The sequence below is a fragment of the Saccostrea echinata genome, unplaced genomic scaffold (genome assembly GCF_033153115.1).
Source record: "Saccostrea echinata isolate AGI-Se365-2 ecotype Australia unplaced genomic scaffold, CSIRO_AGI_Sech_v1 ptg000072l, whole genome shotgun sequence".
In the NCBI taxonomy this organism is placed as follows: Eukaryota; Metazoa; Mollusca; class Bivalvia; order Ostreida; family Ostreidae; genus Saccostrea; species Saccostrea echinata.
The window spans coordinates 1,962,501-1,978,985 of record NW_026889821.1 but is presented as its reverse complement, the minus strand read 5'-3'; the positions used below and the strand labels follow the sequence as shown (position 1 = coordinate 1,978,985).

The following is a 16,485-nucleotide window of genomic DNA, read 5'->3' as shown; positions in this document are numbered from 1 at the left end:
TTTTTATATCAATAGATTTATAAAATATAATTAATAGAAGCTATATGTCTTTTAAGGTTGATGATTTCTATCAATCATTGTATCTTCCTTTTACTATTCCCAAATTTAAAATTCAAATTGTCCTCTTAAGCTTAGAGCTAATAGGAATATCCACTGACCAAAATTAATTTTCAAATATTCGGAACTACTATCTATTTATAATTTGTTTACTTTTGCAGGATGTTCTGCATAGAATGTGGTAGTCACCTAGAACCCAACAACAAGTTCTGTGGGGAATGTGGCACTGCTGTAAAGAAGAAAAGTATGTATGGGGTTTAAAGAATAATTGAATTTCGAAATTAAGTGCCATTTATTATGAGCAATTTAGAAAAAATAAATTGCTTAACTGCTCAAAAATGATTATATATAGATTATATGTGCTCTTACGTATAATGATACATATGATATCTATAGTCAGTCATATTCAATATATCATATTCCACCCAGAGCACTAGCAAAATTATTATGAAAAAAGTTCAGTGATTGGGAAGGCCATAAAGGGCAATGGGACTATGGCGCAACTGTCAACGTTTTTAAAGGACCATTTTGAAATGAATGGGCCATCCATATATTTTGATGGGTCATTTTAAGAAAAATACAGATTTTTAAATGACAAACAAATGTGAAATACAAAAGGAAACCAATTTCTTTATTAACCAAATTTTATATTTCATGTATGCCGTGTAGCACATTTTAAGGAACCCACAAACAGTATAATTTTGTGTATTTTGGGTCAATAATGTCAAAATTTCAATTAAACATTGAAAATGAATGAGGTAACGTACCTTTGTTGCCCTAAAAAAATGCTTCATGTAACAAGAAGCAGTTTTTGCCAGGTTTTAACCAGTGATATTTGTAACAGTTGTATTTACATGACTACATTTAAAACAAAAGTAAAACAAGCAAGAAAGTCGTTCACAATATATTTCCAAATAACTTCGCTAAAATTTTGATGTGCACCTTGGCGACACCACTGGTTGATTTAATGCGCCAATTTTCACTTCATTGCAACTATGCTGCAAACCCTTCCCACTCACTGAAAGTTGCAAAATAAATTTTGAAAAGATGCATATATAGACAATTGTGTGACAAACTTTAATAAGCATTGGTGTCTGTTATAAGTATTACAAAAACAGTCTGGGATGAAGAAATATATTTATTGCAGTATAAAAATGCTGTAAAATATAAAACAATTTTAATGTTAGAGATGAAAGATGAATTTTATGTCCATGTATTGACATATGTACATGTTCATAGACAATAAAAATGATTTTTTTTTTCATGTTTACAGCTGTTGATGTTGAGTGCACACCAGTTGCAAAAGGCGAATTAAAGTTAATGGAAATTCAGTTATATAAATAATTTGGTTTTGATAAGGATGTTTGAAAATGTATTGTATTAATGAAATGGATATTATTGTTTAGGCAGGGTTGCAGATACTCGTGATATCACAGTACCAAGTGAAGGTAATTCTTATAGATATTCAGTAGATAGATAGATAAATGGATAGATAATGGATGAATGGATGGATGGTAAGCATGTAATATGTCCTCCTAGATTGTAGAAAAATTATTTTATTTGTTGTCATTTAGAAGCGGAACAGAAACCAAGTGGAAGTGGGTCCACAGGCCCTTTCAAAAGGATTGAAGATGAAGGTAAATAAATTTTATATTTAACTGAGGACATACAAGTATTATGATATGCTAAACAACAATGTAGTAACTAGAATTATGGTAAACTATAGCACAGGCAAAAATTAAAACATGTTCCGACTTAAAACATCCATATGTAATTCAGTATCTGTAACTGCAACAAAACATGTGCAAAATATAAAATGGACAAGAAATTTGCCTCATACACTTTGGTCAACAATTACACTTAAATCCAAGTTTGTACAGAAATCAAAATATATATTTTTGTAAATATCTAGTCCATAATTATACATTTACAAATAAATGAACTGAAAAGACTAAAATGCACATGAAAGCTACTACATTTATATACAACTGATTTGTAAATTGACAGATTTTCTTTTTTTATGTCTATGAAGGAGTGAAGTCTAAACTGGATTTTTTGAGGGCAAAATTCATCGCCAGTAAAAAGAAGATGATTGGTACCACCTTCTCCAAAGAGAGTGAGAAACCAGAGGTAAAGACTTGAAATTAAAGACAAATTAGTTATATACAAGTGTTTTTGTCACCATTATTATTTGCATCATCAGTTTATTAGATTGAAAAAAATTTGGACCTTCTATTTTGTGTGTGGGTGTTAAAAAAAAAAGGAGGGGGTTCACATGAATCACTCAATTAACCTATTGCCATCTATGTTAGTATATGGTGTGTTAACAAACATTTTCGACTCTCCTCTGAAACAATTGATCACTGAAAATTAACGAATAAAAAATACACAGAAAATTAAAGCTATCATATACTTTTTTTTCTGTTAATAATTTTTTTTCTTTTGGACTCATTCTTGTCGGAATGTTTCAAGATGCTAAATATATTTTTTGCAGCTGATTTGATGCATTGCGTCAATTTAAATTGTTATATAATGAATTGGGTTCTCTATTCACTGCAGTTTTATTCCAATGTCATATTAAAGTCAATTGAGACATGGAATTGACAACCAGGAAACAGAATGCTATTTCTTTGGTAACAATATCAAATTATTTTGGGGTAGATGAAGGGAAAAAGCCGAATGTTTTGTGTGCGATTAGGATGTTATTTAATGCATGGAAGCCTGTGTTCAGTTTGTGTGTTGTAATGTCTTTTCAGAAGGCTGTCATTAAAAATAAGTCAACACTTATTAAAGAGTTCTTCTGATTATAGTGAATTGTTTTGTTGGTTTGATAATAATGATGTAAAATGGTATGTCCCCAGCATTTCATTATAAATGTGTTTTACTGTACTGTTATGAACCTTTGTAAATATCAGAAATGGAAAAATAAAACATTAAAATGTTCAAACCAAATCATGACAATGTCCAATTGAATTTGATTTAAAATAGCTCAGTGTCTAGTGCATTTCTGTTGTTGTTGGTATGTATTAACAGAGTTAATTGGTCTATTACTTGTAAATTATTTAGGCTCCCTACTTCAACATATTTGATTTTGAAAAAAAATTCTTCTTAAACACCAGTGTTTAGAAATTCGCTTCTTGGATCAAAATGAGAAAAGGATCCAACGATTGTTCAATGGAGTGGATGCTTCTATGATATTGAGAGTTGAGAAAGATTCTTCGATGGACAATTGGATGCAGAGTGTGGAAAACAAGTTCAAGACATCATTCACAATGGTACCTATGAGGTTGGAGGATAAAACGTACACAGAGTTACCACGGGACCTTAAGTACCAAGAATTAAAGAAGCGTTCAAAGGGGAAGAGAAAGTACCATGGATTTTACGTTAAAATATATGCAAGTAAGTGTGTGTGTGTGTGTGTCCATAAATGCTAAATTTATAAATTATCAATTGTTTTTTTTAGTAGAGCCCTCTGAATTTTTTAGAAACGCTTGTTTTAATTAAGATTTTGTATGTGGATGCCCAGTAAAATGTAAGAATTTGGGTTTAATATTTGGGGCATCATTAATTATTATTTGTGGATGGACGAAACAAGTCAATACTTTTAAGTTTCAAACAATTGAATTACAGCACGAGGAAATATTGTAAAAAATGTCAAAAAAGTAAGATTTGTTATTTTGTTCCACTTGATTGATTTTGGTTTGTTTTAACTTTGAAATGAAAATTTTTCTGAACAAAGGTGGTCTGTCGTGCTGATGTATTCAGTATTAAACTTTGAAAATTAATCATGATATCAATTATTCTCAGATGAGAGTTAATAGCTATAAAGTTGATATTTTCTCTATGTTCTGGGGGGATCAAACCTTAATATCTCCCAAACTTTCAAGCAGTAAATTGTTATTATACCAAACAACCTATTACTAAGTTAAGAACTGCGAACGATAGTATTGTTCTCCTGCCTACATCCAAGTCAATTTTCAAAAGTTAACACATTTGAATGATTTTTCAAATCTATAGAGATATTTATATGAATTTTCATAAAACGTTACTTCTTTGGGAAAACAAAGAGAGATAACTCTATAATTTTGGGAAAACTTGTGTTTTTCACTATAGAAATCAACGGAAAACGGAAAATATTTTCAAAACATCTCCCCCCCCCCCCCCCCCCCGTGAAACAAAAATTCCTTTTTACAGGTGATATGGACTGTCATTTCACAAATTTGTACCGAAGCTTTTTGGCTTTTTGTGTTTCAACGGGGGGGGGGGGGGGGGCATATGTTTACAGACAAAAAACAACAAAAATGCTTATTTTTTCACCAATTTCAAAGGGGTTTACAGCTAAAACATTTTATTTTATCAATAATATATGTTTAATTTTATATGAGTAAAACATAAGAAAAGATTTAAGGAACATTTATTCATATCCAAGTATATTTTAAAATGTGTTCATGCTTAAGAGTCCGATTTTAGTGAAAAATATCGTCTACCCCCTTACTTAAAGAGCTGGAATTAGGGGTAATTAACTATTTAACACTGGTATTAATATCATCAGTCAATTACCATTGAACTGTTCTTTGCATTCAACAAAGATTTTACGGCCAAATTGTCATTAATATTGAATTAAATGGGTGTAAAATGTAGGCGGGAATCGAGAGTTAGCGTGCGTAGTTCTTTAAACAGAATATTTCATTTTCCTAATACTGTAGATCACTTAATTTTCGCAACAGCTTATTTTGGCGAGATAGTAATTGACACTTTATTAGTGAGACAAAGTTTTCACGAATTGTGGTTAGTGCTCTATATAATCTTAAAGAATACTAATATATGCGAAAATGAAATTTTTGTGAGCACTCTGTCTAGTATTATTACGCCAAAACGAAGTTCCCGCAAATAAAAAGTGATTTACAGTAGTTTTCCAACCCTACTAAGGTAAAAACACAGTGAATGTTTACCTTTTTATGTTAATTTGTCCTTTTCTTTCATCATTTGAATTTATTGCTGACTTTGTTTTCTGATATAAGGATTTTGGATATTCAAAGATTTTAGATTCATTCTTTTGTTTACATCAAATGATGGTCACATGTGACTTACAAAGAGTGGAATATGATATTTATTCCTTGGGAGACTTGGTGTTTTATTCACCCTGTCACATGACTGTCTAGACTGATAAAATGATGCATTATGAAAGATTTTTCTTGTTTTATGAACATTATAAATTATCAGCATATAAGAGCTAGGGAAGGAAGGAGTTTCCTATGTAGAGCTAGAATACCAGAAATACATTTTAAGTAAAAATCATTGAAACCTTGTTGTAAAACTGTAATAACAATTAAGCTTTGGATACTGATGTACATTGTTCATTTCAGTTATGTTACAGTATACAGATATCATTAGTCACAATTTTGAATAGAAAGCTTTGGTTGGATGTCTAAATTTTAATATATTTTTCAATCTTGCAATTTTGTTGTATTTTCTAAAGGGTCCAAGCATTGAATCAGATAATGTGTTGTCAGGAAGCGGGGTAAATGTAAGTACCTTAATAATACATATGATATGGTAGATATCTTCATATGATACTTTATACAGTATACAGTTTTAATTTCAGTGGTTTCTAAATTTGCATGACATGCATATTAATTGTCTTCCTTACAATGACACATAAATTTTGTGAACCTCATAAAGTTCCATCATGTAAAGAAATACTGTACCTTTAGCTGAAAATTATACATACAAATTCATAAGACTGGTTGGCTCTGTCAGTAAATATATTGAAAGTGCCCGCTTTGCCCACGGTTTATTTCCTATAACCATACAGCATATGATAGATGCATACAATCCATACAGCAAATGATAGGTATAGATCTCTATAATTCAGATGCATTACAAGAAAAAAAAGTCTTACAAATAATATGATTAATTTTACAGGTTCTCATATAATCATCTGTTTCACTGAAATAATTAGGAAATGATGTTTTTCTTTAAACTTCTAACCGAGAAGTGGTGTGTGTGTATGTGCATTGGACTTATTTTGATGTCCAACTGCCTGACAGTAACCAGTAACCAGATAAATTGTAAAATAAATATCAAGTAATCATCATACAGTATCTCTCCTTGGATGATTATGATTTATTCTTCAATTTTTTTAACAGAAGCCAAAAAGTCAGCGCATTGTCCTCTCTGACTCGGAAGACGAGTTTGAAGACCCTGTAAGTTTAGCACAAGTAATAATTGGTTTAAGGAATTCTTAGAGAATATTTATCAATCATATGCAAGAAATTGCTTGAAAAATAACTTTTTTATTTGCACATATCATTTTACACACAATCTACATATAATTTACAGAAATGATTATTCTTATAGGAAAAGAAATTGAAGACAGAAACCCCTAAAACAAGTACACCTGTTTGTACACCATCCAAAGTGGTAATTTGATAATTTTCTCTTGGATAGCAAGATTACAGTTTTATTTTAACTGCACTATATAAACAAATGTAGATGATATTTGGTGGTTATGAGGTAATGGACAAACAATCAGTATATACATGAATTATTGTAAAATGCATTGTATTTAGCCCTTTAGGCTTTGTCAGATTGTTACAACTGGTGAACTATGCAAGTTTTAATCTATATGAGACTATGAGTTGCCCATTTCAGATTGAATTTTGAATTTCATATTTTACAATAGGTACATGTAGCAGCTATTGACGAAGATCTACCCATGCTTCATTCTCCTTCAAAGGTAACAAAGTGGTTTTTTTTTACAATTATATAAGTCCATATTAAAGTAATGTACAATTGGACAGGTTTTACTTGTGTTTATTTAATTGATGCATTTTATGTTATCCCTATTAAGTTTCCATGGTGCTTAGAAAATTGCAAAAAGGGAGATAATTCTTTTTTTTTTTTCAGATAAATTGAGACTTAGAAATATTTAAAAAATTATATTTTATTCACAGATCTGCCACACAAATACTTAATGATATATTCTCACTAACAGATATATATTTACTCCTTTGTTTGCAGAAAGAGAAGAGAACATCCAGCCCTGGACAATCATCAGTAAGATTACAAAACTCACTGAATTTGTTTTGTTTTAACAATTCCCACCCAACACACTCCCCATAGTTTGAGTCAATTTTCAAGCAAATTTTTTTATTCCTTTATTTTTTGGTAAGCTTACAGGGAATAACTGGAAATTTAAAAAGGCCAAGTATAAATTTAATGGGTATGATTTTCAACAGATTTCAACAGGTTTGATTTTCATGTACTCTGACGGTGAAATAAAGTTGCATCCTCTGAAGTGTATTTGTATTTAAAACAAAATTAACATTACTTGTAATGTTCTGTATTACAAACTTTGGTTCTAAGATATTGTTAGGTTTAAAAAAAACACCTAAGAATGCCATTTTCAAGTATTGTACATAATCGCTTGTATTTTCAAAATGATAGTAAATGTGTTACCAAAAAATTTGTCAACAAAGCAAAAAAAAAAAAATCTATTTGTGAAAAGGTTGATCTCTTTACAATACCATTCTGATATACCATTATATACCAGAGTATGCCAAATTGGGGAATTGAAATTTTGAACTTTTATACGATCCTTGGAATAAGCCAGTTGTTTATGTTTTAAAAATAAAATAACATCACTTTGATGACTTTTCACAATAGCTTTCACAATTATATAACATACCATTGATAATGGATCTACAAAATACATTTGCAGATTGAGAAAGACAGTGAAGAGCTGCCAGATATTCCTTTACCTATGACATTAAAGGTACATGTAATGTAATGTAATATAATGTAATTTAATGTAATGTAGTGTAATGTAATGTAATGTACTGTAATGTAATGTAATGTTGATTTACTTGACAATTTTAGGATACAGATGCATCTATATGTACAGATGATGAAGACTGGACATCAAATCTTGAAAATAAGGTATTGATTTCTGAAATTTGCAGGTTAAACATCAAGAGCTTGAACTACATATACATGTATCTATTTATTTATTTTTGACACAAAAAAGTCTTTGATGACAAGAAATTGCTACATAGAATAACCAGTGTTAGTGTATTTTTTAAAAACATTCCTTTCCTTCATTTGAGGCTTGAATTTCATATATATACCTATGTCGTACGATATATAACATAACTTGGGTCAGTTTACATTTTTCTCACATAGATGAATACTCGACATTCCCTGAAAAAATGTTGAAAAAGTTAAAAAAAATTTTAACCTGAAATGCTACCAGATATGGTATGCAGGCTAAATAAGGTAATCAAAACACAGCAATTGTGCTTTTCATAAATTCATGTTTTCAGCCCTGTGTTATGATCCATGGATTGCAATAAATAATGCAAATTCATTTGTCTCTGGCACTTTACTGTAAGCATGTTTTACTGCAACTGGTCTGTAATGCCCATATGCCTTGGTCTGTCACTCTATGCATACACATCAGGAAAGGGATGATTAATGATTATATACTGAAAATGAATTAATGCTTTGAAATCTGCTCCATGGTATTAATCAGACATTTATGATGAGCAATGGTGCCTCTTTCAAAATTGTGAATTTCATGGCCTCTGGTTTAAAACATGAACCAAATTCAGTTGTTGGAAAGTTATTACATGATACTCAGGTGACCTATAAGGGCCGGGATCATCTTGTTTTTTCTAATATTTATTTGCTTATCTAAAAATTTATGATTTCTTGTGGGTATTTCTTGTATACATTAATGTTTATTCATATATACAGGTGGATGAAGACAATATCCTGAAAGACTTTGAGGAAGTAAGTATCAGTTATTATTTCTCTCTCTCTATGTTTGTGGGACTGTGTGTGTGTCCACAGACAAACACACAAACCACAAAGAAAAATGCAGTGATAGAGCTCCACTTCTGCCCCTGCCTGAGGTTGAACTCTAGATATACATGTAGTTAAAGAATGGAAGGGGGAGGGGGAAGAAGAGTCTCAATAGTTTTTGTTATTTGTTATTTTGTTACATTGATAATTACACTTAAAAGTGCTCTATATTATTGGTAAACAAAATGCTTCTTTTTAGTAATAAACAAGAAAAGGATGTTGTTTTTGGTGTAAAAAATACTTTATAATATTTGGATCAACATTCATTATAAGAATTTTTTTTACTGAAAGGGGGTACATGTAATGATGAAAACTTGTTGTTTGTCAGACTTTGAAATATTGAATTAAGTCAGTTCACAAGGCTGAATGATATTTAGACATCTTAAAAATATAGATTACTTTATTTTTGTCCACTGCTTTAACTGAAAGTGGGGAATTTTAATTTTGGTCTGTCTGTTCTTCTGTATGTATTTCTGTCTGTCTGCAACACTTGTTTCAGAGCGATAACAGGAAAAGCTTTTGACCTTTTGCAGTGAAATAATACACAACAACTCCCTAAGGCCTAAGAGAGATCCCTATTTATTTCATGACCGTAGGAAAGAGGGGGTGGTCCCCCCCCCCGAATAAATTTGCCACTTGTAGAATACTATAGAGAACATAGCTACTATATGCCTGTGCCCCCTCAATAATAACATCTGATGCCCCGCCTTTTTTTTAGCTCACCTCGACGAAGTCGAGATGAGCTTATGTTATACCCCCGGTGTCGGCGTTAGCATCGGCGTCCCGGTTAAAGTTTTAGGAGCAAGTCTATTCCCAAGTAACTATAAGCCCTACCTGGACCAAACTTGCATGGATGATGCATCTAGGGATGGACACTGTCACACTTGCTTCGGATGCTGGATCTGATCTACATTTTCCAGATGAGTGACCAGGTTAAAGTTTTTGGAGCAGGTTCATTCCCAAGTAACTATAAGCCATACCTGGACCAACTTGCATGGTTGATGTATCTAGGGATGGGCACTACCAGACTTGCTTCAGATGCTGGATCTGACCTACATTTTCCAAATGAGTAACCATGACAATGTGTTTGGAGTAGCTCTATAATTATATAGGCTGTTATGATTTAACTTACATAGATGGTGCATTCCAGACTTGCTTCAGATGTAGGAAATGAAAGTCTGACATTTTCTTGATTTGTGAAAAGCTTAAAGTTTTTGGAACAGGTCAATTCCCAACGAACTATAAGACCTTCTTACACAGAACTTGCATGAATATTGTTTTCAGGATGCACACTAACTATAAAGAAAATATGATGTGAGATTTGCATAACTTTTACTGATAACATTCGTTGAGGTGAGCTTCGTAATCTTTGATTACCTATGTTTTTTGCTCGTCAAGGAATCTTTGGTAGTTGATAGTGCCCCCCCCCCCCCCAAACTAAAATTGCTTTCTATGGGCCTGTATTTTTAGGTCAAAAGGGAAAAAATCAAGTCATAAATTCATTAATTCTCTCTGTTTTAACACCTTTGTTTTCGCATGAAATCTCAAGAAGCCTTTGAGCTTTCTTTTGCAGTGAAATTTTATACCACAAATCCCTATGGACTAAGGAAAACCCCTATTTATTTTAAGGTCAAATTAAGTCAATGCCGTAATTTCATACATTCTGTGTGTGTGTAAAACTTTCATTTCTGGGCGATATCTCAAGAAGCTTTTGCAATGAAATTTATACCATAACTCCCTTTGGCCCTGGCCCTTTTTAAAGTGTCCCCCCCTCTCCCAATCCACTCATGCTCTTCTCTTTAGCTCACCTGAGCTTGAAAGCACAAGTGAGCTTTTCTGATCACATTTTGTCTGTAGTCCGTCTGTCTCTAAACTACTCGCATTTTCGACTTCTTCTCCAGAACCACTGAGCCAGTTTCAACCAACTTGCCACAGAGCATCCTTGGGTTAAGGGGTTCAAGTTTGTTCAAATGAAGGGCCACGCCCCCTTCCAAGGGGACATAATTAAGATTTATTGAAAAATTAATACCATTTTTTAAAAATCCTTTTTTCAAGAATCACATGGCCAGGAAAGTTGAAACTCCTGTGGAAACATCCTCAGGTAGTGAAGATTCAATTTTGTACAAATTATGACCTCCGGTGGTAGGGCGGGGCCACAATGGACGATCAAAGTTTTACATAGAAAATATATAGGAAAAAAATATTTTACATAGAAATATATAGGAAAAAAGTCTTTAAAAATCTTCTTCTCAAGAAAAGCAAAGCCATGATTGGTCATATTTATATGGAAGCATCCTCAGGTAGTGTAGATTTTATCTTATTCAAACCACGATTCCCGGGGGTAGGATGGGGCCACAATGAGAGATCAAAGTCTTACATAGGAAAATATAAGAATATCTTTTTTTTCTCAAGAACAGAAAAGCTATGTTTAGTCATATTGATATTGAAGCATCCTCAGGTAGTGTAGATTCAAGTTCAAATGATGACCCCTGGCATAGGAAGGAGCCACAATGGGGGATCAAATTTTTACAAAGGAATATATGGGAATTCTTTTTTTAAAATCTTCTCAAGTACAACAAAGCCATTTGTTATATTGACATGGAAGCATCATCAGGTAGTTTAAAATTCAAGCCCCCCCCCCCCCTCTAATCTTTTCAATACTGGACTGATTTGTGCTTTTGCCTAACCCAATGTCCTTAGGTGAGCGATGTGTCCCATGGGTATCTTGTTTCATTAAGCTGGGACACAGATTATCTGAATTAGCTTGTCTGTTTTGGAATTAGGTACTCTTTTCATTCCTTCCCTCATCATTGTGTTGATAGAAATTAGATTACCAAAATTCCATTTTTACTCAACCATATGAATGCTGTGTAAGCTTGCATGCATGGACATTTATGAGAGCCTTGTGGAGAATGTTTTCTTGTAGTAAAAACTGCTTCAATTGGATTTTATCCTTAATTCTTACAGATGATGCAGAAAAAAAGAGAAAGGCAGTTGGTAAGCATAGTTGTCTAAGTTTTGTATTGCGTATGTGTCTATCAACGTGGAGGGAATTAAAAATGTAAAGTAATTCTTGTTATTAACACAGTTTCCATGCATTTATGCACACAATAAGATACTTTATGATATCATATTTTAGACAGAGAGGAACATGCATACTTGTGAAGGCATGATTTAAATTAATACTAAAGTTCATATAAATAATACTGTAGGTTCCTCACATTACAAGAGTACTCAATTTCATGATTCTGCCATTTAAATTTGTTTCAAATCATGAGAACATAAAATTGTGAGCACCAAAGTTTTGTTATATGTGAACATGTAATTTCATATAGTTTACAGATAGCAGAAAACTAATCAAAATAATCCCAAGATTTTAAGATCTATGAGGGGTACTTGTGGCATTTTTATGTTGATAATAATTCCCCACCATGAAATGGGAATCTACAGTACAAGTTACTAACATGCTACACGAAAGAAGCTTGTGTGAGATATCAAGGTGAATCCCCTTATATGTTTAGAAAATTGAAGAATTTCTGAAATGCTTTTATTGTATTTTGTGTAAATGGCACACAACATTTTACATATGACAGATTTAATCTTTGTATTCTTTGTTTGTCGGAAACTGTTCTTTAAATAAAAACTGTTTAATTCCATTTAGAATTTCTTACATGATATATATATATATATATATATTCATGTGCTGATATATATATATATATAATATCCTTGAACAGCACTGACTCTTGTTTACTAAAAAAATAACTCCCTGCAACACACGTTCTCTACCCCTTTATATATACATTAGGTTGCTCATCAAGAGCAATGCTCTTATCGAGGTCAATTACATAATAAATACATGTATATTGGTCGCTCACAATTTGTACTATCATCCTACTTAACAATTTTACATAAGGCACTAAATGAAATAACTAAAACAAAAAATATTTCAAATATAAAATGATTTTGCAACTATACATGCTGTAGAATTACTGTTCTGGACAAAATTATTTTTATTAGTTTTGTTTATCTAGCTTAAAATGAAATATACATATTTGAAATAAACATGAGTTTATTTTTTCAAGTTTGCAGAGAGCACCTTCATCGACTTCCCGACGAAAGAGGATGTCAGAAAAAATCTGTGTGTTGTTTACGAATGTCATGGAGGTCTTGCGATAAATCGACCGTTTAAATATGGTGACACAGTCAAGGTATGTTAATTAGAGGAGGAGTGTATCAAGGAGATACAACTTTGTTAAACACTTAAGAGTAACAAATTTAAAGTAAATTGTATGCAATACATGTAGCTACCATACAAGATGCATGTATTGTAAACATAATTTTTATTTTCATATACATTAAATTAGGTATATGTGCAGGTACTGAAGAACCTAATTTTATGTGTTACTTAAATTGCTCCAAGTATAAATCATATACCCTGTGTGCCAGCATTTCATGTGCTGATTTGAATTAAAATTCAATAACTTGCATGATTTCTTGTACTTTGGTATTTAATTTATATTAAATTAAGCACATGAATAAATACAAGTTATAAACACCTAATTATGTCATTATTATTTCTTAGAGTGTATATAGCTGGATTATACAACAAATGGATCCAGAAATTCTTCCCCCGGTGTTCCATTTAGAGTGCTCATCCCCAACCAGTTGCCAGAACAAAGGATGCCCCCATATATATGAATTGGGCAACAGCTATAAAGTTAAGGTAGAGGAGTTGCCGGATGTCTTATACCTTCGTGAAGGGGTAGGTATTTCATGTACCATCTTTGAAGATGCAAAGAATTGTAATTGCATGGATGTCATAAAGTCAGTCTCTGTATTAAGCAGTTAACTGTAGTTAGAATTAGATTCATTCAATTAGCTAAATTCACTCCAAAACCACCAAGAATTATTTCTGAGTAGGCAAAAATTTAATGGCATAAAAAAATGAATACTGAAATATGTCGAAAGAAATACATTGAGAAAAAATTATTTTCACCTTTTCAGTGTTTTGCTGTAAATGATACCTTTACTGGTCTTGGGGATGTCCTGATTTAGCCAGTCAGCAGCTTTCAGGAATTTTGTGGCGGCCTTCTTTGCTTTACTTTTTGTAATCATTAGTTTTTTAGTATTGTAACTGGAGTTTTTTTCGGGGGCGGTAATGTGGCCACTCCAATTACACTACATTTATATAATATGAAATACTGAAATACTTTTTGTATTTGTTAGTTTTTTTAGTATTGTAACTGGAGTTTTTTTATCGGGGGCGGTAATGTGGCCGCTCCAATTACACTACATTTATATATATGTAATACTGAAATACTTTTTGTATTCGTGAGTTTTTTTAGTATTGTAACTGGATTTTTTTCGGGGGCGGTAATGTGGCCACTCCAATTACACTACATTTATATATATGTAAAACATTTATATATATGTAATACTGAAATACTTTTTGTATTCGTTAGTTTTTTTAGTATTGTAACTGGAGTTTTATCGGGGGCGGTAATGTGGCCACTCCAATTACACTACATTTATATAATATGAAATACTGAAATACTTTTTGTATTCGTTAGTTTTTTTAGTATTGTAACTGGAGTTTTATCGGGGGTGGTAATGTGGCCACTCCAATTACACTACATTTATATATATGTAAAACATTTATATATATGTAATACTGAAATACTTTTTGTAATCCTTAGTTTTTTAGCATTGTAACTGGAGAGCTTTATCGGGGCGGTAATGTGGCTGCTCCAATTACACTACATTTATTTACTAGTATATATGTAATACTGAAATACTTTTTGTAATCGTAAGTTTTTTAGCATTGTAACTGGAGAGTATTATTGGAGGTAGTAATGTCACAGCTCCAATTTTATCACAATAAACAATTTGATTCAATAAATTCCTTTATGAACAAACATGACTTTGAAAGTGATGATAATATGACTTGTCCACTTTATTTGGTCTCTTACTCTGCAAGTAAAAGCTGCTTTGTGGTATTAATTTCTGCATCCAGCATCTTTACCATAACATGGTTGCTCCTCATGGTCAAAAGGACTACAGTACAACACTGTTACCTTGAACATGCTTACTGGTTCCATGTACAACAAAATCATGTTTACTTCATTTTCAATCTTGTAAGTGAGATGGCATATGGCAAACTATCATTCTTTACATGAAAACTGTAAAGAATCCCAAAGAGTAGTTTTTTAAGGAGTTTGAAATATTTGCATCACAATTTTTAATTTACTGAGAGAAAGTGTCTGTTAAATTTTTGGGAGCAGGTCCCATATGTATTTTATTACAGGTCTGAACTTCACCAAACTTGCAAGGATTGTGCATCTGGGTATACTTATGCACTAAATATACTTGGATGCTGAATCTCAGATGCTGGATGAAGTAAACGTTTTTGGAATAGGTTAAATTTCTTGGAGCAGACATCCTGTGATGGCCATATCATAGTTATTAACTTATTACTGATAGAATTTCTGCTAAACTTGGACAGTTGATGTATCTTGTGATACTTAAAGGTGCTTGGACACAGATTTGAAGTTAATATTTTCTCAAATTTTCTGCATAATTTCATGGCTTGTATGTTGCTAGAGCATTTCATACTAAAATATAATAAAAATATTATTTCATCTCGAAGTTATTGAAACTTCAAATTTCTGGACGTGTTTGATTGACACATCCTTGCACTTTCACAAATTGAGTTTTAGTCTTAATACTTAAGAAAAGTGGCAATTTTGTTGTGTATTAATGAAAAATATTAAAACTATAACCCAGAAAAATTCAGAGTAGAAATGTTCGAAAGCAAAACCCACTCACAGTATTGTCAGTCTGTGCTCAGTGGTGTGTGCAGACTTTAACAATTGAACACACCCGGTGAATCGTAAACATTAAGAATAACAGAGCTCGTGCCCTGTTTACAAAAACAGTTTACGTTTCACGGGTGTATTCAATTTGTTAAACTCTGTACACAACACTGAGCACGGGCTGACGATATTAGTGAGGGGGTTTGCTTTCCCATATTTCTACTCTGAATTTTCTGGATTATAGATGTAATGTTTTTCATTAATACACAAAAATAGCTTCTTTTCTTAAATATTAAGGATAAAAATAAAATTTGTGAAAGTGCAATGATGTGTTAATCAAACGCGTCCAGGAATTCATAGTTCCAATAATTTCCAGATAAAAGAAGTTTTTAATTTTCGTGTGAAATGCTATTGCAATATATATGTCGTGATATTATACAGAAAATTTGAGAAAATATTAACTTCAAATCTGTGTCTAAGCACCTTTAAGAATTGACATATTTGGATGCTGAATCTAAGCCAAAGGTGTCAGATGTTGGATGAGGTTAAAGTTTTTTGGAGCAGGTATACCTGTGTTTAATGCCAAAAGCTCTGACCCAGGGTCATGAATATCACAATTTTCCTTGATTATCCTAACCATACACTCAGTATGACTGCTAGAAGCCAAATAGCAAAAAAAGATAGAGTTTCCTATACATTCATTAAAGGCACGCCCTAAAAGCAGAACTCAGGGGCCAAGAATTTCACA

General features: G+C 32.1%; 1 protein-coding gene across 1 annotated transcript; it reads left to right on the top strand.

The window, feature by feature from the left end:
* Positions 1 to 1,469: 1,469 nt before the first annotated feature.
* Positions 1,470 to 14,162, top strand: LOC133176271 (uncharacterized). The gene is made up of 16 exons (XM_061311417.1): positions 1,470 to 1,505; positions 1,632 to 1,694; positions 2,090 to 2,187; positions 3,177 to 3,456; positions 5,537 to 5,584; positions 6,207 to 6,263; positions 6,418 to 6,480; positions 6,743 to 6,796; positions 7,081 to 7,116; positions 7,781 to 7,834; positions 7,939 to 7,998; positions 8,815 to 8,850; positions 11,890 to 11,919; positions 13,008 to 13,133; positions 13,508 to 13,687; positions 13,930 to 14,162. The coding sequence occupies exons 4-16, from the start codon at positions 3,430 to 3,432 to the stop codon at positions 13,978 to 13,980; spliced, it is 822 nt and encodes a 273-aa protein (XP_061167401.1). The 5' UTR covers positions 1,470 to 1,505; positions 1,632 to 1,694; positions 2,090 to 2,187; positions 3,177 to 3,429; the 3' UTR covers positions 13,981 to 14,162.
* Positions 14,163 to 16,485: the final 2,323 nt, after the last annotated feature.

Bases quoted from the DNA above. Each gene is read 5' to 3' on its own strand.
- LOC133176271 (XM_061311417.1), top strand. From the start codon at position 3,430: ATGGATTTTACGTTAAAATATATGCAA. The intron at 6,481-6,742 runs GTAATTTGATAA...ATTTTACAATAG, and splicing joins TTTGTACACCATCCAAAGTG to GTACATGTAGCAGCTATTGA. The intron at 11,920-13,007 runs GTAAGCATAGTT...TATTTTTTCAAG, and splicing joins AAAAAAGAGAAAGGCAGTTG to TTTGCAGAGAGCACCTTCAT.